We start from the raw sequence: 27292 nt of genomic DNA, 5'->3' as shown, positions 1-27292 counted from the left end.
CAGCTGCTGGAACTTACTTGAGAATCCCGTGTCAGGGCTGGCTGACAGCCCGTTCACCGAGGTCAACCCTGCAAGTCACTGCAGCTGGCAGCTCCAACTCAGGATTGCCAGAAGCAACTAGATGCCCCAAGAGCACAGCCCCACGTTTGGTGCCAAAATCTGTTACAGAACTCGGGTTCGGCTGCTCACGACTTAAAAGCCAATAATTGAGAGGCAAGTGTCAGAAGGAAGGAAAGATGCTTTAATCAGAAAAGCTGGAAATCTGGGGAAAAGGTGGGCTCATGTCCCGAGACCAGCTCTGAAGCTTCTGCTCAGCCGTGACAGTTTTTAAAGGGAAAAAAGGGGGAAGAATCTCAGTGACTCATTGAGGCAGGAGGTTGGATTCTGCATCATTCTCCATTGTGTGCAGGCTCTCTGGTTCTCTTCACTGTTATCTTGCCCAGTGATCTGCCTGCAGGATTGCTATGGGGGATGTTGGGGGTAGGAGCTAGTTATTCTTTCCAGGAAAAGGATCAACAGGTTAGGCAAGGCATGGTGTGCATTCAGGAGAGCATAAGCCAGGAGTTAGGTTAAATTGCCTAGTGCTCTCATTCCTGTATTTAGGTTTTTGAAGGTTAGAGGCGGGGAGGAATGGGGCAAAAGAGCTGCTTTCACAGGTAGATAGTGTCAGAATTGAGTTGAATGGTAGGGCACTCAACTGGCGCTGGAAAACTGCTTGTTGGTGTGGGGAAGCCTCTCGAATGTTGGAATTGGTCCCAGAATCATTACAAGTGAATCACACAACCACACTGAGATACAGGGGTGGGGAAGAAAGAACTTTCAGAAACAATGTTTTGACTGGGAACCATGAGGCTAAAGACAGAACTGGACACAGCTCTCTGATTAATTTGATTCTCACAGTGGTATGTAGCAGTTCTGAAATGATTTTATATGTGGACTAGGTTTGAATAAGCAAATTCATCCTAGATCATGAGTCATAGGCAGGTTTCTCAGTGTCAGAAGTTACCATAAGAAAATCTGGCTAGAATGAACCCTGTGAACTCTGGTACTAGAATGGAATCAAAATACGAAAAAAAGAATACACATTCATGCACACATGCAGTGAGGAGAGCCAGGAGGGCACATGTGGTGGGAACCAATGACTGTCGCGGTTTAAGGTGAAGCCCTCTTGTTTTATCAGAACTTGTCCTTTGGAAAAGCCGAGGTGGGTCTTCGCAGTTGATCGCAGCACCTCTCCTGTGTCTTCTTTTTACCATTCAGACATGCGAAAGCTTCTTGACTTGACGCGCTTTAAGGATGTTTCGAACAGTACTGGAACGTAATGGAGAAGGATTGTGATCCACTCACATGAGTTTAGCAAAAGTTTCACCAGGACACTCAGCAGTCAGGTGTTCTTAACCTGTTTTTGTGCCATCTGTGGAAAGTAAACAGCAGTGCAGTCGAATTTTTAGACCTTTTCTCAAAATGTTTTAAAATTCATAAATTTAAATATATAGGATCACAGAGGAAATCAGTTACAATAAAAGTGATAAAAATATTTTACATTGCGATATAGGACTATGTGCTTCTTAAATAAGACCTGACAGCAGTTTGAATAACTACTATAATTTTGAAGTAGTGATGAGCACCAACAGTATTTCAACTGTTATTTGATATAAAAATATCTGTAATTTCTTTTAGTGACAGTCACAGATAACTCAGTACTACTGTAACTTGTTGCCTACATTCATAATCAAAGGGAATGCTACATTTCAGTTAGAGGTTCATGAAATAAAATATAGTTTTTCCCCCATCCAAGTTTGTGGACTTTGTTGTTCTGCCTTTAGGAGTCTGCAGACCCCAGATTTGATCATTAGGACTTCTGGGTGCAACAGAACTCTAGGCAGTTGAGTAGGAAACAGATGAGACTCAAGCTTCGAAAAGTATTTGGCAAGGCATAAATAACCATTATTCCATTCAAGTAGCAATTGCTGCTCTATACAAAAAAATGTGATGATGTGGTACAATGGCTTATAACTGTGGAAAATCATTTTGATGGAGTGGGCACCAAATCTGCAGAGGCTGAGGTCAACACTGAAGGGCAGGGGACAGTTGAAAATCATCGTGGAAACCTTGGGCTGAGCGGTTAAAGGCAAGGCAAGGAAACATCTCCTTTATTAAAAGCTGTCATGTTAAAAGGAAATTTTTTTTCTGCCAAAAAGGATAGGTGTTATCTTTCAATGCTTCGGTTAAAAATGGATTCCATTCACTTAGCGTATATAGCCACTGTATTTTATGATAAGTATCTTCAATAATCTCCCCCTACACTTGTATACCACTTTTTAAAGTACATTTGCTTCTCTTATCTTGTGTCTAAAGTAATTGCTCTGTGTTGAACAGTCATCTACTTTGTCAGTAGCAATATTGAGACTAAGGGGGTCACAGTTGTGTCAGCAGGGAGAAATGGGTGTAGTGAGACCCACTGGCTTGTTTCTCAGTGCTGGGCAGTCTGCTAAAGATAAACTTCGGTAGAAAGGTGATATATTGACAAAGAGACACAACGAATTCTGTAGTGAGTTTAGTGCAGTAAATCTCCCCTAGAAATAAGAAATGTGTGCAATGTATTGCAGCTTTTGAAATGTAATAGGCAAGTTTCATGAGCATTTTGTGGAGAAGATGGCCTGGCCCATCCTTTCATTCATTTGGTTACATATTGAGCGCCCCATCCAGCCACTGAGCAAAATCGCACCCACGCTTAGTTGCATCCGTTCTCCCATTCTTCTTCCCGCTTTGTGCCTGCTGCTGTTGCTGATCACTCTTTCTCCTCCTGCTACTTGGCACCACTCCCTTGCACGTCCCCTCGCCTAGGCCCCTTCACATTTGCATTTCTTACCTCGCTTCTCCTTACCCTGCTTTTTCATTCATGTCTGTTTCATCAGGAAGAGGACAGTATCTCATGTCTCCCCCTTCCTTTTTTAAAAATATTTATTTATTTATTTTGGTTGCACAGGGTCTTAGTTGCGGCAGGTGGGCTCCTTAGTTGTGGCAGGCATGTGGGATCTAGTTCCCTGACCAGGGATCGAACCCAGGCCCCTGGCATTGGGAGCACAGAGTCTCATCCACTGCACCCCCACGGAAGCCCCCGCCCCCTTCCTTTTAACTAGTCCAAAGTTTTCGTGTCCCAGCTCTGTCTTTTAATGAGAAAAAAATGTTCCATGCAACTTTGCCCTGAATTATCTGTCTCCTTATTCTCAAAACAAAATTAGCTAGAAAAATTGAGACAGACACTTTTTTTTTTCTGACTGGCCAGTGTTCCTTTTTCCCAGGTGAATCCAAAGCAGAATATATCTAAGACACAGAACTGCAAAGATTGACCGATATGTAGGGGAGATTAACAATGGTTTCAAATATGGTGACTCTTGCTTCTTTTTTTCTCTTTTTATCAATAAGCTTTTCAGTGTACACTCAAAACTATTGAGAAAATATACTGCAGCATCTTACTACATTTGCTTTTTAATCTGCAAAGCTTGACTTTGTTTCTTGCCTGTTCCATGCACTGTATTTTGTCCTAACTAGATCCTAAGCTTCTCAGAAGCTGGTGAACTTCATCCCTACATGTGCTCTTAGGCATTTGACAGATGCTCAGTGTATTCTGGGGTTTTTTTTGGTGAATGAAAGGAAAACACTAGTTTTTAAAACAGCTTTATTGATATATAATTTACAGAGCAATATAATTCACTATTTTTAAGAGTATAATACAGTGGTTTTCAGTAAATATACAGAGGTGTGCAACCATCACCACAATCCAGTTTTGGAACATGTCCATCACCCCAAAAAGATCATTGTGCCCTTTTGCAGTCACTCTTCATTCTTACCCTGAGCTCCAGGCAACCACCACTCTACTTTGTGTCTCTATGGATTTGCCTGTTCCGGAAATTTCTTATAAATAGACTCATATAATATATGATATTTAGTGGCTGGTTTCTTTCACTTGGCATGTTTTTGTTTTGTTTTATGTTCAGGGAAAGACTAATTCCTCATTTGTTTCCCCTGTACTAAAATTCTACAGAATAATATTGGGAAGGTATAACAAGCATTCGAAATTGGATGGTCTCTTTTTTTCAACAAAATTGTAGCAAATCCTTTGCTGACTTGAAGGATTTGGGGCCCTGCAACAGGGGGACACACTAATGGCAGGAAGAGCTAACCTTGCAGTTTAACTAAGTTACAACTATGACTCCTGTTATGACCACCACGACTGTGTTCTTAGGGATCAGAGTAGAATTAGTCGTTTCCGTTTTCTGAGCCCTTACTGTACGGTGGGTCCCACACTAAACCCTTGTTGAGGATTGCTTCATTAATTGCTTTATTAATACAAAACTTTACAAGGAGGGGAACTAAGACTGAGAGATTTTAACTGAGAGGTTAAAAACCACTTGCCCAAGATCACATAGTAAATATCAGACTGAAACTAGTTCTTTCAGGCTCCAGAACCCATTTTCTTCTTAACCCGTATGCTCTCTTACTAATGAGAAGCTGAAAAAACAAAACTGGCCATGGAAACCAAAAAAGCACAGCTGCCTGCAGCCAGGCACGGTGGGCTGGGGCGCTCTGCTCCCTCAGTTGCCCCTGTGCCCTCACTCATTCCTGCCCCACGAGAGAATTCTCTTCACAGTGGGCAGTCAGTACTCTTAGAAGTCCGGTTTCCCTTATCCAAGAAGTTAGAGAAGTGTGACATTTTAAGAATGAGTTCCACCACGAAAGTTCTGTTTCCTTGAAGGTAGAAGTTAATTATCTGGGAATGTGTTTATTCAGAACAGCTCATTGCCAGATAAGGGAGATATATGTTAACAAACCAATTTGCGATTTTGGTTACAAGACGGTGAATCTTAAAAATAATGTGCCAGGTTAATCTCCCTTATTATTATGATTTTTTATAAATTTGTTTTATTTATTTATTTTTGGCCGCATTGGGTCCTTGCTGCAGTGCGCGGGTTTCTCATTGCGGTGGGTTCTCTTGTTGCAGAGCATGAGCTCTAGGGCGTGCGGGCTTCAGTAGTTGTGGCACATGGGCTCAGTTGCTTCACGGCCTGTGGGATCTTCCCAGACCAGGGCTCGAACGCATGTCCCCTGCGTTGCAGGTGGATTCTTAACCACCACGCCACCAGGGAAGTCCCAATCTCCCTTATTTTGCTGAAAGAAGTTATAAGAATGGGTTATAAAGTTATTCCCAAAGAAACTGATGTTCCAGTACTTTTCTTCCCTTTTGTGTGTGTGTTCCTTATTCAATGGGGACTGTTCCTACAGCTAAGAAGAAACTTCCCAATTTGCCTGTCTTCCTGGAAAAATCCTCCTCATGTCCTAAAATCTTCCCAGTCAGAAGCTGGACTCAAAACAACAAATAAGGCACAACCCTATGCCCCTCTGCAAACATTTACAGATGAGGAGATGATGATAAAGAGCACAGGTGAGTGAACTTCTCAATTTCACCACAGTATTCCTCTGGTCATTACTTGGGCCTACAATGTGAGATCACATGACATGTGGCATGATTGGGAGAGGTATTCATCTAAGTTTGTGAATGGAATTTTTGACCTTAATTAAAAAAATTTTTTTGAAAACAGTAATACATGTCATATTAATAAAATAAAGACTTAGCAGTATTTTTTTTTTCCCTACAGTTAAAAAATTTGCCCAGGAACAGATTGCTCCTTTGGTTTCAAAAATGGATGAAGATTCAAAAATGGAAAAATCAGTAATACGAGGATTATTTCAACAAGGGGTATATAATTAATGATTCTTCCAATTTCAAACTTCCATAAATACCTTCCAGTATTAAAATGTATGCATACTTTTAAATTTAGGAATTGTAATGATAGCATAATTTCCTAATCAGAATTATCTGGGATCTCTTTTAGATTGAGATCCTAGTTAAAAAATTTTAATTGAGTTAACATTTTAAATTAGAAATACTGTGCTTTTTAAGTAAAAGGCTAGAAGCAAGAGCGATTTCTTTAGGCCAGAGGTATTCAACTGGGGGCTGTTTTTGACCCCCAGAGGACATTTGGCAATGTCTGGAGACACTGGCTGTCACAGCTGGGTGTGCTGCTGGCATCTAGTGAGATAGAGGCTGGAGATGCTGCTAAATATCCCACAGTACACAGGACAGCCTGCCAGGACCGAATTATCCAGCTTAGTAATGCCAAGGTTAAGAAACCCTACTTTAAACTTCATACCAGCACATCTACCTGAATCCCTGTGTTTGTGGAAAACTTAAAAACAAGAGGTGATATCTGAATTCCGCATTAACCAAGGCAGCCGATTTCTAAGGGAGAGGTTATCAGCACGGGAGCCCCAAGGAGAACATTTCAGAGCCACTGCACTCTTCATCTCTCCCTTCTCTATAGGTGTGAAGATTTTGTATTTGGAATACCAAGGCTATCCCAGAACTAATAGCTCCTACCCAAAGCCATTGGCTTAAATCTTGTCCTGTTATCCTGTTTGAAAATTAGCCTTTTCCACATAACTGTTTTATTTCCTTTTTTAATAATTAATTAATTTTTGGCTGCACTGGGTCTTCATTGCTGCGTGTGGGCTTTCTCTAGTTGCGGTGAGTGGGGGCTACTCTTCGTTGCGGTGCGCGGGCTTCTCATTGTGGTGGCTTCTCTTGCTGTGGAGCGCGGGCTTCAGTAGATAATGGCTCACGGGCACTGGAGCGCAGCCTCAGTAGTTGTGGCGCACCGGCTTAGTTGCTCCGCGGCATGTGGGATCTTCCTGGACCAGGGCTCGAACCCGTGTCCCTTGCGTTGGCAGGCAGATTCTTAACCACTGCACCACCAGGGAAGGCCCCCTGTTTTATTTCTTACTGTTTAAAAGATACCAGCTTTTTTTTTTCTTTACTACCATGTATTGTAGTGATTTTTCCACCTTTCTTTTAGCAATGAAACTTGGGAAAATGGAATCTGATGTGGAGCCACAGTGGGTCAAACGGCATCTGTGAGTCCACTTCTCAGCCAGATTTCATCTTCATTGTTTGCAGAACCTCTAGGCTTCTCTGAGAGGTCTTGAGTAACACTCTCCCAAGGGGCAGCTCTTGCAGACAGGGTCGCACGCAGCGACGAGTTGCCTGCCACCTCCACAGCTGCTCCTGTCTGCATGTCGTACCCCGTGGAGGGTCTGTGTTGCACATCCTGCACCAGCTATTCTCGACCTCATGTGACTCCTGGCTTCTGTTGTCCCACTTCTATGAAGATCACCTGCCATAATAACTGACAAATATTTCCAGTGTAGGGGAATTTGGTGACCTTTTTAGAGAAGCAGTGTCTCTGACAGCTGTTAAAGATATGATAGTCCGATATTCTCATGCTGGCCCCAGTCTTCAGGCACACCCCAATCCTTGGATTCTTCCTCATAGAACATCATTTCTGGTTCCCTCAGCCTTTGTATCCTCCCCCATGTGGTTCTAACTTCATATCAGCTAAGTTTCCCATCAGCTTAGAATATAACAGCAACACCCAGGCTGCAGCGCGTGTGACTCTAGAGTGCCTGAAGAGGATAGAAAGAAGCATTGCCCTTTTACCTGTTCACAGCTTTGGGTCTTGAATTATGTGTGCACACATTCTCCTTCTGAAATGAGGACACTTAAAAATGGAGCGTTACGGACGTTTCATGTTCCAGACTTAGGACTGGTTACTGAACAGTCAGGCAGTTACTGGAAAGCCTTGACCAGTATTTGGCCATGTTTACCAGGCACCTGGGCCTTGTCTAGTGTGGTTCTAGGAAACACCATCACATGTGGTCTGCTAACCATCTGGACTTGCTAAAATGGCCCCAAAGAAATGGTCATTCAATTATTATCTCGGCTGAAAGAGTCAAGGTGGGGGGCTGACTCGAAGAGATTACGCTAAATGAAACTAGATATTCCACTGCTCTCTTCAGTTTCTTAATTATATATTTTCTCACTATTCCATACCAGTATCCTTCAAAGCATTTTACCTCTCTTATTTTTGTTTTTTAGATCCCAAAAGGAAACAAATGATAGTTCTAGCATGTAATTTTATCCTTTGCAAATATATTTAGTTTCTGTTATAGATTTTTTTGTTACTTAGAGTGAAAGAGCCATACCAAATTAAAGAAAGATATACATACAGAATTTTAAAATTAAGCTGATGTGGTTACAAATTATTTTTGAACTTGTTCTTGCAAGGAATTGTCCGATATAAAAATAACTTTCTTAATCTATGTTTCCTTATTTTTCCTTTAGTTGATGGGTGTTGAAATTGACACCAAATATGGAGGAACGGGAGCTTCATTTTTTTCCTCTATCCTAGTGATAGAGGAATTAGCCAAAGTTGATGCATCTGTGGCTCTGGTATGTGACATCCAGAACACGATAATTAACAGGCTAATTGGAAAATACGGAACAGAAGAACAGAAGGCTATCTATTTGCCCAAGCTAGCTACAGAACAAGTGAGTTGAGATGAGTTATTGAAATGGATCTGATCTTTTCTAAATATAGGATATTTTCAGGAGAAAAGCAGCCGCAGTGTTGGCTTTTCTATTCAGGACCACAACACAGCACCATTAATAACTCAAGCAATGCTCAATAAATTAATACTACTAGAAAAATACACTCTGCCTCTCATTTGCCAGTTGGAAATGTAGGGAATTATCATTGGACAATAAAATTATTTCTTTTTTGGTCCCAATTATATTGTCTAATACCTTTGTTGGTAGTTTCATTTACATTGAGATGTCTTTCTCCTGTAATTATGAAAACCAATTTAATTAAGCTTAACATTGAATATGTGTGCTTAGGTCTTTAAATCTGCCTTAGACAAATAGTGGGGTATAGTTTGGAAAATAATACTGTCAGAATACCATTACTATTTTGATACATACAGGCTTTTAGAAGTAGCTAAAAGTTTGATTTTCAAATGTTTATTTTGCTATAAGTGGGTATTTGTTATGCAAAGTATAAATATAGGTATTAATTTGGAATTTTTTCTTTGTATGTGTAGATGGGAAGTTTCTGCCTTTCAGAGGCTGGAGCAGGTAGCGATTCATTTGCTTTGAAGACCAAAGCTGACAAAAAGGGAAATTATTATGTCATCAACGGGTCAAAGATGTGGATTAGCAATGCCAAGGATGCCGGGCTCTTCGTGGTGATGGCAAATGTAGACCTTACTCTTGTAAGTTTGAAAACAAAGCTGCTCCCCATTTCCCTCCTAATCTTTTCATTTCTTTTTTCCTACTTCCATTTCGTTTTTAGGACATAGTCTTAAATTCTTCATTCTCCTCAGTACTGAAAAGGTTAAACAACTGACATCTTTTCATCCTCTGGTTTACTAATATCCTAAAATAAATATTACAATTAACATGAATAAACATTAGCTACATGGAGGATGATTTAATTAATCTCCTAAGCTGTTATATAGGAGGCTAATCTTAAATTTTGTAGAATTTCAGATTTTCTATTTAATAATGAAGAATTTACCTATTTAATAGTACATTTATTTTTAAAAATGTTTTATTCAGTTGGAAAATAGACATATAGCAAAATGATAAAGATATCTTGTGTTTTTTGTCTAGTGTAGCATTTAATTGAATTAAATTTTAAAACTAAAATATGTAATAAAATTAAATTTAAAATGTGGAATTCATCATGTAATACTTTAGTGTCACTTAATAATTTTAATAGCCACAATGGTTTCTGAAAGAGTAAAATAAATAGTAAGGTTCTTGATTTCGAACCTAATGCCCTCCCATACTTCTTGTTTCATAATACACATGTTGCAATTCTGAGTCCATTAGTATTTACTGCTAAAGTCTGTTTTGCTTTGTTTTTTGTTTTTTTTGCTGCACTGGGTCTTTGTCGCTGCATGTGGGCTTTCTCTAGTTGCAGCAAGCGGGGGCTACTGTTTGTTGTGGTGAGTGGGCTTCTCATTGCGGTGGCTTCTCTTGTTGCGGAGCCTGGGCTCTAGGCATGTGGGCTTCAGTAGTTGTGGCACGCGGGCTCAGTAGTTGCGGCTCATGGGCTGTAGAGCGTGGGCTCGGTAGTTGTGGTGTATGGGCTTAGTTGCTCTGTGGCATGTGGGATCTTCCCAGACCAGGGCTCGAACCCATGTCCCCTGCATTGTCAGGCGGATTCTTAAGCACTGGACTACCAGGGAAGTCCCTCGTTTTCTGTTTACTTTGAACTCTGGAAACAAGGGATCTTATCAGTCAAAGTGATTATAGCATTTTAAATCTTCATTTCAGGGGTATAAAGGAATTACCTGCTTCTTGGTAGATCGTGATACTGAGGGCCTTCATATAGGGAAACCAGAGAATAAAATGGGAATCAGAGCTTCTTCTACCTGCCCATTAACGTTTGAAAATGTCAAGGTGGGTATCCTAGATGTGGAATGGCTCTGCCTGGAAGTATAACTGTGCGAGAAAGCCGTCGCACTATTAGGCGTGCATAGGAGAGTACTTTGTAAAACTCTTGAACGATGATCTTAGGTTAGGTTATGACCTAAATGTACTTCCCACGAGAGTTTAGACCAGAGGTGGAAACCTGTCTGCCCAGCAGCTGGCCTCAAGAGCCAGCCCGAGGATTAATCTCATTTATACTTCATAAACCCGGTACTTGCGCATCACACATAGCTTCCGAGGAGTGTGGTGTCGGCCCAGCAAGGCCACAAGATGGGGGTGTTGCTCAGTGAGAGTGGAAAACAGCCAGGCAGCGCCCACAGTTTAGAGTTGAGTCTTAAAAAAAACGAGGAAAAGATAACTAGAATGCTGTGCTTTAGAACTTTACATAGATCGGACAGGATGTGACCTTTTGGCTCACTGGGGATTGTGTGTGTGTCTATGGGGTGTCCTTATGGATGTCGTGTGAGCCTCACTACTGCACCCCAACTGTCTTTCTTCTCCTAATTTCCCTTTTCTTTCTCCATTCTGCCCACTCTCTCTCCTAACTGCCCATATTAAGAAGCTAAGTGCATTTTCTAAAATTACCTGGTCTAGATCTTTTTTCAAGTAAACGGTTGAATAGTTTTATGTGTTTCTTCTCTCCTCCTTTCTGTTTGGTACACATGCCTGTGTACACACACACACACACACACACACACACACACACACACACAAGCACACGGCCCTCAGCTGATTTTGGTTGTGATAATAGTCTCAACAGAAGAAATGTTTCTACCCTTATATGTTTTCTGCTATTCCTAATATTTTATCTTACATTGTAGCATACAGATAAGAGTTCGGGGAAAATTGTTACTCATTTATGATATTGATTAATTGTATGAGATTTCATTTTTCTAGATTCACCGAACGTCTCTGCTGGGCTCTGGAGGATGCAATAGTGAACAGCACGGACTTGAGTCCTATCCTTCTGAGAGCATGTGGGAGACAGTTTAGAGGGAGACAGAGACATAGCAGATAATTTCCTTGGAGTTTAATAAGTACCATGCTAGAGAATTATCACAGAAATTGAGAGTATATGTGCATTAAAAAATATATTACCAAAATGAATTATGTTAAATTAAATTGAGAAATAACTGCACGTTTTTCTTTTCAGGTTCCAGAAGCCAATATCCTGGGACAAATTGGACATGGCTATAAGTACGCCATCGGGGGTCTTAATGAAAGTAGAATAGGAATTGCTGCACAGGTGAGTCAAATTTTAGTCCTTTAACTTGACTCTTCCACACACAGTCAAAACGTAAAAAGAAAAAATGCAGTGAAACCAATGAGTGTTTGGAAGCTTGTGAACACAAGATGGCACCCTTCCCTTCCATGAGGTAAAAGAGTAGCTTCTGGCTGTGATTTCTTTAAGATTCCACTTTGGTCAATTATATCATGTCCTGAGAACCAAACAACGGCTTAGTGGTAACAGTTTTTCTGCTTTGAGAGCGTTAAAGTATTATCTAATACCTGGATCGATAACTTCTTAAGTACATTATAGATTAAATGTGGTATTTTTTTAAATCAACTTTTCAAAGTATGTGAGTCATTCTGAAATTTTTAAAATTAAGAATAAGTAACATTCTATTGTGTAGTAAGAGTCTCTATAGATAATAAAAGATTTGTTGCTTAGTGTTTTGCATGTGAAAATCAGACAATTTTTTTGATATGGCAACAATTAAACAGTTATGTGTGATGAAAACTATTCAATTTCTTACCAAATTTGCCCTTATAGCATATTAAATTTTTCTGTTAGGTGATAGCAGTTATTTCCTAGAATCACAAAATGAATAAAGTCTTTGGTTTTATTATGAATTATTTCATTTTTGTAATGTATTTATTTTTAATCAATGAGTATCCAAAATTCAAAAACTTACAGCTTTTAGATTTTGAAGATGGTGCATATATTAGATCTTTGGAGTATTTAAATTGTAATTGTACTCTAGTTTTGTTTTTGTTTTTTTTTTGCTGCTGCTGTTAATTTGCTAGCAAAGTATTCTCAGATCAGAACTTAACCCATGTTTCCCACAAAACTAGATAATCTTTTTAAAGTTTTTCTGTGATTCAACTTCATCAGATATGACATTAAAAACTACAACACTGGATTTCTTTATTCACAGACCTGTAAATAATGTAGATGTCTGGCAGTAAATGCACAGTCTGGGCTTTAGTCTAATTACTCCAAGTTATCTTATAACCTAGTTAAAAGCTAAGGTCAGAAAAAAAGAGAGAAAAAGGTGAGGTCTGGTAGTTATTATTTCCTGGTTAATACTGTGGATGCTTTTTGGAGAAAGAGGCACATGTAACAGTGAACTGGAGGCATCCAACCTCAAGACTCTGTAGTTGTAAAGAATTTAGTTTTTCAGTATTTATAGTGAAAACATTTTACACTGTTTTGGAAAAGCCTGTTTTGATTGACAACTGATAATTACGGTTTTTGTGTCGATATACCATATTGTTGGCATATTGTAAACTTTAGTTATAAGGGTTTAATGACATCATCTTCTCTCATAGCCAAAAGTGCAGTGAGTCGCTGTCTCACCTTAATTTACTTTTGGGGTTTTGTTTTGGTTTGGTTTGGATTTTGTCCTTTAATTTTTAGTGTAATATTCCATTCTCCAGAAAGTTCAAAATAAAAGGCTAAAGGAAAATTTGAATGAACACTAATGAAATATTGATAAGTTTGTGGGCATTTCCCCCAAAAGCTTTAACTATTGATTTTTCTTTTCCTTTTTCTAAAACCTACATGGTTTGGCATAATTAGATAGTGATTTTTTTATTAGTTATCTATTTTATACATATTAGTATATACATGTCAATCCCAATCTCTCAATTCATCCCACCACCACCCTCCCCTTTCCACCCTTGTTGTCCTTACGTTTGTTCTCTACATACATCTGTGTCTCTGTTTCTGCCTTGCAAACCAGTTCATCGGTACCATTTTTCTAGATTCCACATATATATGTTAATGTACAATATTTGTTTTTCTCTTTCTGACTTACTTCACTCTGTATGACAGTCTCTAGATCCATCCATCTCTCTACAAATGACCCAATTTCGTTCCTTTTTATGGCTGAGTAATATTCCATTGTATATATGTACCACAACTTCTTTATCCATTCGTCTGTCGATGGGCATTTAGGTTGCTTCCATGACCTGGCTATTGTAAGTAGTGCTGCAATGAACATGGGGTGCATGTGTCTTTTTGAATTATGGTTTTCTCTGGGTATATGCCCAGGTGTGGGATTGCTGGGTCATATGGTAATTCTATTTTTAGTTTTCTAAGGAACATCCCTACTGTTCTCCATAGTGGCTGTATCAATTTACATTCCCACCAACAGTGCAAGAGGGTTCCCTTTTCTCCACACCCTCTCCAGCATTTGTTGTTTGTAGATTTTCTGATGATGCCCATTCCAACCAGTGTGAGGTGATCCCTCATTGTAGTTTTGATTTGCATTAGTGATGTTGAGCAGCTTTTCATGTGCCTCTTGGCCATCTGTAATTAGATAGTGATTTAATGTTAGAATTTAGAAACAATTTCTAAGGTTGAGTCGTTCAATTGTTACGGAGGTTAGTTTGCAATGAGACAGTCCAGCTAAAACTGTCACCACATCCTGATTAGTTCTTGAAATGTATAAACTGATGTTTTTACCAGCTCCTCTGTGCAGTTATCCTCAGCTCTAGCTGTGCATTAAAACATTAGAGTTTTTAGAATGCTGGTGTTTAGGCCACACTCACCACCGCCACCCCCACCACCCCCATTATTGAGCTCCCCGAGATGATTCTCATGTGCTGCCAGGGTTGAGAAACCCTGCTCTTTTATGTTCTGATGCCCTACCCACCAAAGCTCTTGTTAATCCTGATCATATACAAAAGAAGACCAGAAGTGACCTTGCACATTTGACTTCTAGAAGGACTAGAGGCAGCTACTCTACAGTCTTTGAGGCCAGTCTTTGAGCAAAATTTCTGAGGCTCACTTTGTGCCTGGAGACTCAAGCCTAAGGGAGAAGAATCCCAAAAAGTAACCTGGGTGCATGAGCACAGCCACACCAGGAGATTAACTCCTGGAATCAAATGTGCTCTTCTTCACAGGAAATTACTCACATTTTCTCCCAGGGCTTCCCCAGTGGCGCAGTGGTTGAGAGTCCACCTGCCGAAGCAGGGGACACGGGTTCGTGCCCCGGTCCGGGAAGATCCCACATGCCGCGGAGCGGCTGGGCCCGTGAGCCATGGCCACTGAGCCTGCGCGTCCGGAGCCTGTGCTCCGCAACGGGAGAGGCCATAACAGTGAGAGGCCCGCGTACCGCAAAAAAAAAAAAAAAAAAAATTTCTCCCAATTACTAGAACTTAAGTTCTATAAATGCAGTGGATGAAGGTCATTAACATTAGACCTCACCATCTCGGTATCTCTAGTCCTTTCCCTACCCCAACTTTTCAATTTGCCTGTAAAAAGCATTCATAACTTGAATAACTTCATAACTTCATAACTTGAATAATTAAGAGCATAAACTTATAAAAAATAAGAAATTCTGATTTTTTTTTTTTTTAACAGATGCTGGGACTGGCTCAAGGATGTTTTGACCACACTATTCCATATATTAAAGAAAGGGAACAATTTGGCAAAAGAATATTTGATTTTCAGGTATATAATTATTACCATCTTTCTACAGTGCTGTGCTCTCCCTCTTCCCATTAATGAAGAGCTTCGTTACAAAGCTGTAAGGGAATCCCCTCGGGGATTTTAATGGGAGAGGCACAGAGAGGAAGGAATAGATCTTGGTGCATATACTTGTGCCTACCTTGACCTTCTCCAAGGGCAGAGCAGTAATCCTTGAGGCCTGGCTATGGCATGATTCAGGATACCTTGGTGAGCACTTGGGAGCTGCCTCCTCACTGCTTCAGAGTTCCAGGGCATGGGGTCTGTAGTCAGACTTCCTGGGTTCAAATCCTGGTTCTTTGTCTTACTATTACTAGCTTTAGTTACCCCACCTCTCCAAACCTCAACTGCCTCATCTGTAAAATAAAGATAACACTCTGTACCGTCTAGGGTGATTCAGAATCAGGTAAATGTTTCAAGTGTTTGACACATTATTAAAAATAAGTCAAATTTTTAAACCTAATTTTGTGATCATTTATTTTTTAAATCTTGGCAGTTAACAATTACCTGAACTTTGAAATTTTTTAAAGAAGCAATACACGTAGTGGTTTATTTTATTATTTATTTATTTATTCATTCATTCACTCATTTATTGTGGCTGCGCGGGGTCTTCGTTGCGGCGCGCCAGCTCAGAAGTTGCGGCATGTGGGATCTTAGTTCCCCGACCAGGGATCGAACCCGGGCCCCCTGTGTTGGGAGCACAGAGTCTTAACCTCTGGACCGCCAGGGAGGTCCCTGTAGTGGTTTATTTTAGATTGCAGATTTTAAACTATTCTTGCGAAATGAATGTGAATTTTTGGACGGGTATATTTTGGATCTGTCAGTGTTCCACATCCAGGCAGGACTTCGACAATGAGCTGTTTTCGGAAATCACAGTTCTCTACCTTGGGCCTGAATGTTACAGGGGCTCCAGCACCAAGTGGCTCACATGGCCACCCAGCTAGAAGCTGCAAGATTACTCACATACAACGCTGCAAGGCTTTTAGAAGCTGGAAGGCCATTCATTAAAGAATCATCTATGGCCAAGTACTATGCATCAGAGGTAAAAGAAAAAAAAGTCAGTCTTTTTATTTTTTAAAGGTATTTATTTATTAACCTCTTCATTTAGAAATGTTGGTTATGCATCTGTTTTTCAAGTAAAGTAACATGAACTTTCTAGTTTCTACACCAGAAATGCAAAAAAGTAAAGCTGCCATAGGGAGGTGCTTTGATTCTGTGAGGTCTCCATGTTTTCATAGGCTCTTAGATGGAAACCGAGGCACCCAGTTCAGGTAGAAGGCCCACCATAAATCCCTGGATGAACCTCAGCTGAACGGTGGTTGGGACGAAGTGAATGCCCTGGAGATAATGTGAAATAAGAATGCCCAAGAAGGGACTGTCCCTGTGTTGATGCTTCCCGCTCATGCATATGCATTCTACGTGTAACACACCGGACTTTGGTGGAAACTTAGCCTCATCACTGGGCTGCTCTCTCCCAGCTTCGGCAGTACGTCTTAGTCATTCCCTGGCTTCAAATATTTATTTAACATCTTCAGCCCCCAGATTTAATCTTCTGCCTCAGCCTCCCTTCTGAGTTCCAGACTAATAGATACTGCTTCTGCTTTACCTACCCACCTCCCCCCGACCCCAGTCGCAAACCTGAGTCCGCTTGACACCCTCCTTTCCCTCATCCCCCAGTTGAATCCATCCTCAGTTTTGAGGATTCAACCCCCTAAATATTTCTTTCTTTTTTTTTTTTTTTTGCGGTACACGGGCCTCTCACTGTTGTGGCCTCTCCTGTTGTGGAGCCGGACGTGCAGGCTCAGCGGCATGGCTCACGGGCCCAGCTGCTCCGTGGCATGTGGGATATTCCCGGACTGGGGCACGAACCCGTGTCCCCTGCATCGGCAGGCGGACTGTCAACCACTGCGCCACAAGGGAAGCCCCCTAAATATTTCTTGAATTTGTTTTTCTCTCCCTTCGTACTGCCACCTGTCTAGTCCAAGCTGTGCCGTTTCTTTATCAAACCACTGGACTCACCTTCTAGCCTCTTGTTTTCCCCTGTTGCTTTCTCCCATCCAGTGTCCCTTTTCAAGGTGTCCATGAGGCCATGCCACGCTCCAGCTTTAAACCCTTCAGTGGCTCCTCACAACAAATGGGGCCTTTTTATTTGTTCCTATTGCTACTTTTAACAAATACCAAAAATGTAGTGGCCTAAGACAGTACAATTCTATTATGTCACAGCTCTGGAGGTGAGACGTCTGAAATGAGTCTCACTGGGATAAAATTAACGTGTCAGCAGAGCTGCCTTTCTGGAGGCTCTAGGGGAGAATCCATTTTCTTTTCTTTTCCAGCTTCTAGAGCCAACTCTGTTTCTTGGACTCATAGCCCCTCCCTCCATCTTCAGAGCCAACAGTGTAGGGTGTTCAGATCTGACTGCTTTCTGTTTCCGTGGTTACATCGTCTTCTCTGCCTCCCTCTTTCCTTTATAAGGACCCTTGGGATTACATGAGACCGGCCCAGATAGTCTGGGATCATCACCCCATCTCAAGGTTCTTAACTTAATCACACCTGCAAGTCTCTATGCCATGTAGGTGATGAACATTTACACTTTCTGGGGATTCTCCTGTGGACATCTTTGGGGGCCAGTACGTTATTCAAACTGCTCACCATCGTGTGCGGCCCGCCTGCACCCCATTCCCTTTTTACAGGTCACCCCGATCCCAGCCCATTGGTCCTCAGGCCCTTGAGGCTGACGAACCCATTTTCCCCTTGGAGCCTTTCCACGTGTCATTCCTCAGCTTGAAATGTCCCCTAACTCATCCTTTAGTTCTCAGCGAGGCTGTAATTTCCTCACCTATCCTCCATCTAAGTCATGGCAGCTTCCCTAGCAGGCTCTTCTCTTGCCCCATACAGTTTTTCAGTTTCGGTGATTGCTATTCAATCTCTGTCTCTCTGAATGACTAGCAGGACCAAAAGGGCAGTGAGTGACTGGCCACCCCTCACCATTGTGGCTGGCAGAGTGGGTGACATAAGAAGGCCCTTGATTAACATTTGCTGAGTAACAAGTATGAGTCTAAACAAATACCCTAATTTTCTTAAGAAAATAAGAGTTTTGTGAACTAATAGGGTATTTTACATAAATGGTATGTATAGAGAATGGGACTAAGGAGAAATGCTAATTTATAAAATGACTTCAATCCTTCCAACTGCCAATAACAGTGAATCCACGTTACTAAGAATATTCTACAAGAGTGTTTGTAATGCATAAGTTATGTGGCTTCAACATGTGATTTGCTGCTGCTTTTTGGTAGATTGCGGGCCTAATAACTGGCAAATGTATCGACTGGATGGGAGGAGTAGGCTACACCAAAAATTACCCCATGGAAAAATACTTCCGAGATGCGAAGATTGGTAAACAGAGTTTTTACATTTATTTTGTTTTGACTCTGTAGGCTGTTGTATCTGTTTGATTTTTTTAACTACTGGTACGTAGGCAAAGGCAATTTTAATCTCTTCAGTTATTATGTTTATTGGCTCTCCTTTTCTTGTGGCTGGGTTGTTTTCCCCTACTTCTTCCTTCAAAAAAATAGATTTTTATATATATATTTTAAAACATCAAATTTCCTTTTTAAATGCCCCAAGGCCTCTGAAGGCCTTTCAGTGAAACCACAACAAAATCTACTGTCTTAATTTTTCTTTTACTAAAAATGTTAATATTTTCTATTAGTTTAATGCTGTTGCTTGAAGCTCAGTTCTAGTTTTAGACACTAAGTGCCTGCCCAAGCCTGAGCATTCCGCTGCTCCACTGCCAGGTGGGAAAATAGGAACAGCAGTTATGAAAGCTGCCTGTTCCTGAGGAACCATCCAGGCTCGTGTGTTGATAGTTTAGGAACAAAAAACTTACAGCTGTTTAATACTGATTCTGGAAATCTGTAAACCAAATAGAAAATTGTTATCTCTTAGGCAGAATTACCTTGTCAAATAGTACCATATTCAGGGGACATTGGACAGTATTCCTGGTAAAGTTTTACAGTAAATGCAGAGGTAATGTTTGCAGAGCTGTTTCTTGTATAGACTCTTAACCACATCTCCACTCCTAATTGTTCCTTTTCTCCCCTTTGTTTAAGGTACAATATATGAAGGAACTTCAAATATGCAGCTGAACACCATTGCAAAGCGCATAGATTCAGAATACTGACAGCCACGGGAGTAGGACCCCTCCCTGGTGTCACTGGTGTAAAATTTTAAACTATTGTGCCTTGTTGGGGGCTGCATTGAATGATTTTATTTAGGCCCTTCACCTTGGATCTGGAGGTAGACCTTTCCTGTCTCCTCTTTCCAATCTGCTTAACTTAGGTGCAGAAAATCATTTTTAAATTTTGGGAAGAAATACATCCATATTTTCTCCAAAACTATTTTTAAAACTCTATGTGCATTATCATTTTAGCTTCAGGGTATATAGAATTTCACTGTATTGGAATTTGGAAAAATAAAGACAATATAAGTATTTCTTGCAGACATGGGTATTTTATATCCCTGTCATTGTGCATCAGTCAGAGAGACGTTTGTGATAGTTGGCAATTCTATAGAAGAAATAGATTTGATTCTAAGTTGCTAAACTAGGTAGCAACTGATAAAAATTTATTTAGAAAAATCTAAAAGTTTTAGTTCTGAATATCTGAAAATGAGTGGAAAATGGAGGGTATAACTCTGTAGTTTATATAATCAAAGAAAGCATTTCAACAAAGGAAAGCAATATAATTTGCTACTATAATTGACCAGTATGAAAGGTGCATTTCATTATGGTATGAAAGGTGCATTTCATTATGGTTTCAGTAGATCTTTTTTTTTTTTTTTTTTTTTTTTGCGGTACGTGGGCCTCTCACTGTTGTGTGGCCTCTCCTGTTGCGGAGCACAGGCTCCGGATGCGCAGGCTCAGCGGCCATGGCTCACAGGCCCAGCCGCTCCGCGGCATGTGGGATCTTCCCGGACCGGGGCACGAACCCGTGTCCCCTGCATCGGCAGACGGACTCTCAACCACTGCGCCACCAGGGAAGCCCCAGTAGATCATTTGAAAAACAAGTCTCTACATTAGTTTTCAAGTATGAAATTTAAATAATTTTGTTTAATAATTAGAATATACTCAATATTGTAATATCTATTTTTTTCTGTCTTTAAATTGAATACTGTTTTTTCAAACTTAGTTATTGAGCTTTATCATGAATAGTAATTCAGAAATTATATTTTGGTTCAGTGATTCTCAAGAGGAGATGTCTTGTCCCCATAAAGAAGTGTATTAAAATCTTGTAAGGAATGAGGGATAGAAGGGAGCTGTGGAGTTCAAAAAGTATATTTGGTAATAGAAAAAATGACATTTCTGGGAAGGCAAAAATAAATCTGTTGTTTTACAGTCAAATTATGGAAAGGCAGAGCTCAACATAATAGACGGCTGGCGATGCCCTTTCTTCAGTATCAGGGATTCTCAATCAGAGAGACCTTGTAGGGTACAGGTCCTCAGTCCCCTCAGGAGGGAGGAGGACAGTGAAAGGTGAGTGTTTTATATTTTCTGGAAGGGGGCATGGGTTAGAGGTGTTGGAAGATGTTTCAACAGTTGCTTAAAGTAATCACTGCTGTCAAAAGGGAAGCACTTTAGTACTTTAATGAAAGGATAATGCTTATTAAGAAAACTTGACATTTTCAAAGTAATTTTGCTTTGCGCATTCATGTTCATTGAATTGGGTTAATTTCTATAATGGATACCATAGTTAAATATTCAGAATTGTGTAAATACGATTGAGATAGGAATTACATTAGAATATTAGGAAGAAGTACGGACAAATTTAGACCTTAGGTCAAAAGAGAGAAAGTCTACTTGATTTTCAGATAGGGCTGATGGAAGCCAGTCGTTCAGTGTTTTAGAACAAAAAGACAGTAATCTGATAAGGAAAGTAGGGGATGGAGGAAATGCCCTAAAGGGGGGCTTGGACATCTTTAATTTCTGTGATTATGCGAGAGAGGTGGGCTTTTCAGGTAACGGAATAGAAGCCAACGGTTAGTGAAAAGAATCCCAGCTTCCTCCTGTAGAGTTACAAACACGTGAAACTACAACAAGCCTCTTTCAGGTTAGTAGCATGAGAGAGGCTCCCATGTACATCTAGACCTTGAATTTATAGTTCATATTGATACAGTTCTAATTGTGTGTATATTTTTTGTGCAGGTTCACAAATAACAGTTGAAAATTAATTATGTACTGTAATTAATATCTGTACCTGCCTTCTATTACTGAATTGTGTTATTGTGCCGTTTACCAAAGAGGATGTTGTGGGTTGTCCCCATAGTTCTTCCATTATAGCTTCTCTTAATAACCATGACTTTGGGGGTCTTGAGTTTGTGTCTAGTGGAGGACGAGCTTGTTTACCTCCTGAAGCCTGTCATTACTGTTCGTTAATTTGAGGATAGGGCTGTCACGGGGCTCAGAAGGAAGAGACTTGAACACAAGCAACAAGTCGTATTTGTGTGGCAGAGCTGGACTCAACCCAACTGCCAAGGTAGTATTGTTAGACATTTCACTTTACAACACAAAAATGAATTGGTGTCAAAGATTTTAGAATTATGGAAAGCTAAATCTAGAAAGAGTTTAGAGAACCATCCAGCCAACTCTCTCATTTAAGAGTGAAGGATTCATGTAACCCAGAATACTTGCCCAAGGTCATCCAAGGCCAAAGATAAGACAAGGATCCAAATGTACTAGGTCCCAATTCAGTGCTCTTCCTACTGTCTACTGCTGTCTGTGTTCAACAGATTTTGGATTTCATCCTTGTTATGTTTCAATACTCTATTGATTTATTTTAGGTTTAACTGATAAAGAATTAACATTTCAGAAGTGTTAAGATTGATCAGTGTCGTTACTTACATATATCAATCACCTGCCAAACACACTGGCTCTCCTAGGATGTAGCTGGTATGTCAAATGTAAAGATTATTGTGTGTGATCACTTGGTTTTATGATTATGATGTGTTTTAGTAAATGCACTAGTTATATCCTTGCTGATGTATTTTTGCTGATCTTTCATAAAGTGAAACTTTTGTTGTAATGGTACATATCAGACTGTAATCAGTGTTACAAAATCAGTATTCTATGGAGAATGAAAAAATAAAGCACTAACTGGAGACTTTTGCTACTCTAATAAAGCAAAATTGTTTGTTATACATACAGAAGAAGTAAGAAAATAGTGTAACCTTCCTGCAAGATAGACACAACACCTCTGTTTACCAGGCTGATAGCTTGACTCTCATGTAAACCAATTTTGTTTGTTTTCAGGGAAGAGGTCTTATAATTTAACTTTAAATTCTTGATGCTAAATAAAATTTTACCAGAGGGACTCCCTTTTTTAAAAAACAAAATAAGCAGCTCTTCGATAGAGAGGTCACCTCTTCACAGTATAGCTCTTATCTAGATGATATTTATGCCCATGTTTATAGTAGTACTTCTGGAAATTTTATATCGTTGAACCTTTTACTCAGTAATACGCTATTGTCTAACCTTATAGGAGATTTCAGCCTATCTGTTCCCCATTATTTCCTACATTATTTTAGAAATCTAGGTGTTAGTCCCTGTTTTCATTTGTCATTCAGTGACCTGTGCCGAGCAGTCATTCAGTGACCTGCGCCGAGCAGGGGCCCAAGGTGCCATGGGCTCCAAGCTGCCATGCAAAGATGAGTAAGACCAGATTCTTATCGAAATGTATTTATGTCAGGTGTCTTTCTTCTGTTCTCATTGGTGTATCTTCACACATAGAAAACCGCCAAGGCCAACCTTATACAAAAGTATTTCTTTAGATCTGTTAGAATGATAAAAATAGTGCTAAGCTCTCTTGAGCTCTTATCATGTGCCAGCCATTATTCTATGCTCTTGACACATAGTAACTCACAGCCCTATAGAGTAGGTGCTCTTGTTAGCCTATTGTAAAGGCAAGGAGACTGAGGCATGAAGAGGGAAATAAATTGCTTATTGATACATGACAGAAGTGATTCAAACTTGGGCAGTCTGGCTGATGAAGGCCCTCCCAGATTCATTCCTTTGGGTCTTTAAGGTTTGTTAATTTTCAGGAGTCTTCTGGTAAAATGCCACTGCCAACTAGCCCTTTATTAGCTAATAATTCTTCAGGATTGTTTCAGATCTTTTAAAGCAGAGAAGCTAGCTGAGAACATGGCCTGTAAAAGAAATAAATAGATGTGGTGGGATCAGCTGTGTTCTCAGAGAAAGAATGGGAGAGTAGGTGGATAGGGCAGTAGGAAGATGCAGTAGAGCAGGGGTCCCCAACCCCTGGGCCATGGACTGATACCGGTCCTTGGTCTGTTAGGAACAGGGCCGCACAGCAGGGGGGGGGGAAAGGCAGGTGAGCGAGCAAAGCTTCATCTGTATTTATAGCCACTCCCCATTGCTCACACTACCGCCTGAGCTCCACCTCCTGTCAGTATTATGGTGAGTTGTATAATTGTTTCATTATATATTACAGTGTAATAATAGAAATAAAGTGCACAGTAAATGTAATGCACTCGAATCATCCTGAAACCATGCCCCTACCCCACGTCCGTGGAAAAAGTGTCTTCCACAAAACCAGTCCCTGGTGCCAAAAAGGCTGGGGACCACTGCAGTAGAGGGATGAGAAAAGTACTGAAAAGGGAATTACGGAAATACCCCCCCACCAAAAAAAAATCATCTCCATCACAGCCATCAAAAAGCCACCCTAAGGTAGGAAGGAAGACAAGCAGGCTGCAGAGCTGAGTGGGTGTGGCTGTAGGATGTTTGACTTGCCATCGCTTGTATGGATAGCTCACATTATACAGGGGAAAAAACCTAACTTTACAAAACTTTTTTTTTTCCAAAGAAATCATGGGAAGTGTAAAACGAAATAAGGCAGGAATATAGCCAAACATAGTAGGACTTATAGGTATAAATGGGTTAAACTCACCTGTTCGAAATAAAAGATGTCAAGATGGCACAAAAGGAAAATTTAAATCCCAGCTACATAACATTAGAAACACCTAAAAAAAGCAGCACAGGAAAGCTGAGATAAAGAGAAGGAAAAAGACCATACAAATGCTACTAAAAGGAAAGCAGGAACAGCAATCAAAACTGAATTAGGGGCTTCCCTGGTGGCGCAGTGGTTAAGAATCCGCCTGCCAATGCAGGGGACACATTGCCACGGAGCAACTAAGCCTGTGTGCTGCAACTACTGAGCCTGCACTCTAGAGCCCATGAGCCACAACTACTGAAGCCCGCGTGCCTAGAGCCCGTGCTCTGCAAGAAGAGAAGCCACTGCAATGAGAAGCCCGTGCACCACAATGAAGAGTAGCCCCCGCTCGCCGCAACTAGAGAAAGCCAGGACGCAGCAATGAAAACCCAACGCAGCCAAAAATAAATAATTTATTTTTTTTAAAAAAGCTGAATTAAAGGCAAAAATAATTTTAAAGGACAAAAAAAGGATATCTCATAATAAAACAGGAAAACTTCACCAAGAAGTTCCAATAATCATGAAGTTTATGTCTCTAACAACATGGTTAGGAACTATATACAACAAAACAAAAAATAAAAATACAGTGAAAACATTGACAAAGCCATAATCACAGCCTCTGACTTAGAAATCAACAAGTCAAGTAGGAAATGGTAAGAACAGATAGAGAGGGATTGGGTAGCATAATTAACAAGTTTGATATATATATATAGAGAGAGAGAGAGGAAATTTTTTCTTTTCAAATGCAAATGAATTGTCTAATCTAGAATTTTGCCACAAAGGAAACTTCTACAAACTCCAAAAAGACAGACTTACAGGCAACATTCACTGTACACAATGAGAAGTAAATAACAAAAATATAGGATGCAAAAAAACTCATCATAACTTTAAATAACCTTGGTTAATTAGAAAATAAAGATATAAATTACAAATTGTCAATAAAAGTATGGGAAACTGAGCTGTTTTAGTCAGTGCTTCTGGGAGGATGGACAAGAAGGCATGTCAGGGACCTTAAGGACAGCATAGTTTGTAGTAGTGAAAAATTAGAAATGGCTAGGTAGGAGAATATATAAATCATGGACATACTCACTACGTGATCCTGTGCAGCAGTTTAAAAGAATAAGACCCATGTTCTGAGGTTAAATCATCACCAGCTTATATTGTTTAAGAAAATAACAAATCACATAAGATTTGTGGAGAACAGTACAAATCTATATATTTCTGTAAGTCCAAGCATGTATATAAATTCTTAGAATAAACTGGGAAAATACAGTCATCACACTGAGGGCTGCGCGGGGAGTGGGGGCCAAGAAGACGGCATGAGAGTCGTTGGCATCATCTAGATTGTTTGAATTTTTATAATTTCATAATATTGTGCAATTGTAATAAAGTAAATATAATCTTGTGTAATTGAAAATAAATTAAAGCTGTGTATAGGGTTATGGAAAATTTTCACTCTTGTGCATCAATTCCCCTTTAACCAACTTTTCTGCTTTTCTCAAATAGCCACAGCCACGTAGGCAGCTCCATTCGGCCACACGGGAGACAAAGACTCTGACACAGAGAGGACAGAAAAGGGGGCTGACACCTAAGCCCTTGAAGGTTTGACCTCTGTGGGTAAATAGCACTGACCACGTTGAAAGACCCTCCCACGAAAAGCAGTGTGTGTCTTGCTTTGCTGAGCGGGGACTTCCCCGGGTTGGGTTGGGTTGGGTTGGGCGCATACTCGGGTATGAACTGGACCGTCTGCACTGGCCTTGGGATTAGCATCTTTTCTTTAGTTGTAATTTGATTTTATGTGATTCAATCTGAGGTATTGAAACATAATATTTTCTTGGACAAGAAAAATAAATTTCAAAACATCTCAAGTCCAAGGACCCAGGTTTAAATTGGCTAAGCAAAACTAGGGCCTATGACCTGCAAACTGGATTTTTTTTTTAACGTTTTAAATGGTATGTAAATATGTGCATAATCTCCTTAATTTTGCCTCTTGCCCACGAGGCGTAAAGAAAAGTTTGCCAGCCCATGATGAAAGTAGTGCCTCCTAGGTCTGATTTTACTCAAGTTGGTCAGTCAGGGTGTCACACCAAAAGAAAAAAGAAAAGAAGACCTCCCCTAGGAACTCAGGTTATTATTGTTCTCTCTGAATTTCATTTGTAACCTGTCTAGCCTGATTGGCTCCTTGCTTCAATCTACAGAAGTGCTCGGGTCTCCCCATCCTTAAAGGATAAGCTTCCGTGAGCTGCTGCTCCATTCTCCCTGCACCAACCCCTCGTACTCATCGCCTGATCCTTTAATCCCTTTTTGCTTGAAGTTCACTTTTGTCAGTGAGTTTCAACCATGTTCTTAAAGTTATCTTTTTACCCTTAATTCGTGGCTGATTATATCCATTCCGAACATAGCTTTGGATACCCCACTTCTAAGATTCTGCTTCCTTTACTTTTTGACAAAATGTCTACTTTTGGCTGACTCTTGGTTTCTTTTCCCATAAGTGGGAATTCTACCATTTATCAAGATTCCACGATTGCAGCTCTTCTATCCTCCACACTAACGTCCTCACTGTGTTTTAGAATAACTTCTAGTCTTTTTTTTTTTTTTTTTTTTTTTTTTTGCGGTACACGTGCCTCTCACTGTTGTGGTCTCTCCCCTTGCGGAGCGCAGGCTCAGCGGCCATGGCTCACGGGCCCAGCCGCTCCGCGGCATGTGGGATCTTCCCGGACCGGGGCACGAACCCGTGTCCCCTGCATCGGCAGGCGGACTCTCAACCACTGCGCCACCAGGGAAGCCCCCTTGCCTTATTTTGCACTCAGTCATACAACAGAAACCTATCACTGTATAATGTATGTACAGTTCCTTTGCACATTAATACTCCATCTTTTCAACCCAATTGATTTTTCCAAGTAGACAAAGGCTAAGGATACATGTATTGATTGCTGCTAAGCTCACTTTAAATGTATTTTGTAATAAAGGGCATTTTTGAGACTGAAACAATCCTGCAGTTGTCCAATGGGTAAGAAGTCTTGGGAATTACTCAGATTGAAACATACCAACATTAAATTTATTTTTAAAATTTTATTTATTTATTTATTTATTGGCTGTGTTGGGTCTTCGTTTCTGTGCATGGGCTTTCTCTAGTTGCGGTGAGCAGGGGCCACTCTTCATCGCGGTGCATGGGCCTCTCACTGTCACGGCCTCTCTTGT

At 40.4% G+C, this 27292-nt stretch overlaps 1 protein-coding gene across 7 annotated transcripts in view; it reads left to right on the top strand.

The window, feature by feature from the left end:
- ACADSB (acyl-CoA dehydrogenase short/branched chain) overlaps nucleotides 1-25959 on the top strand; it is a 42040-nt gene extending 16081 nt beyond the window's left edge. Inside the window, exons 2-11 of one of the 7 annotated variants that reach the window (XM_067709141.1) lie at nucleotides 5287-5446; nucleotides 5661-5761; nucleotides 8243-8449; nucleotides 9001-9171; nucleotides 10241-10366; nucleotides 11550-11642; nucleotides 14988-15077; nucleotides 15997-16134; nucleotides 18386-18485; nucleotides 19202-25959. In XM_067709141.1, coding sequence (XP_067565242.1) covers nucleotides 5287-5446; nucleotides 5661-5761; nucleotides 8243-8449; nucleotides 9001-9171; nucleotides 10241-10366; nucleotides 11550-11642; nucleotides 14988-15077; nucleotides 15997-16134; nucleotides 18386-18485; nucleotides 19202-19272 — 1257 coding nt within the window. In that variant the 3' untranslated portion in view covers nucleotides 19273-25959. The remainder of the gene's footprint in view (nucleotides 1-5286; nucleotides 5447-5660; nucleotides 5762-8242; nucleotides 8450-9000; nucleotides 9172-10240; nucleotides 10367-11549; nucleotides 11643-14987; nucleotides 15078-15996; nucleotides 16135-18385; nucleotides 18486-19201) is intronic. The other 6 variants (XM_067709143.1, XM_067709142.1, XM_067709144.1 and 3 more) reach the window with 6 other exon arrangements.
- The last annotated feature ends 1333 nt before the right edge of the window (nucleotides 25960-27292 follow it).

The sequence above is a fragment of the Pseudorca crassidens genome, chromosome 16 (assembly GCF_039906515.1).
Source record: "Pseudorca crassidens isolate mPseCra1 chromosome 16, mPseCra1.hap1, whole genome shotgun sequence".
NCBI classification, from domain to species: Eukaryota; Metazoa; Chordata; class Mammalia; order Artiodactyla; family Delphinidae; genus Pseudorca; species Pseudorca crassidens.
This window is presented reverse-complemented; position numbering and strand designations above follow the sequence as displayed.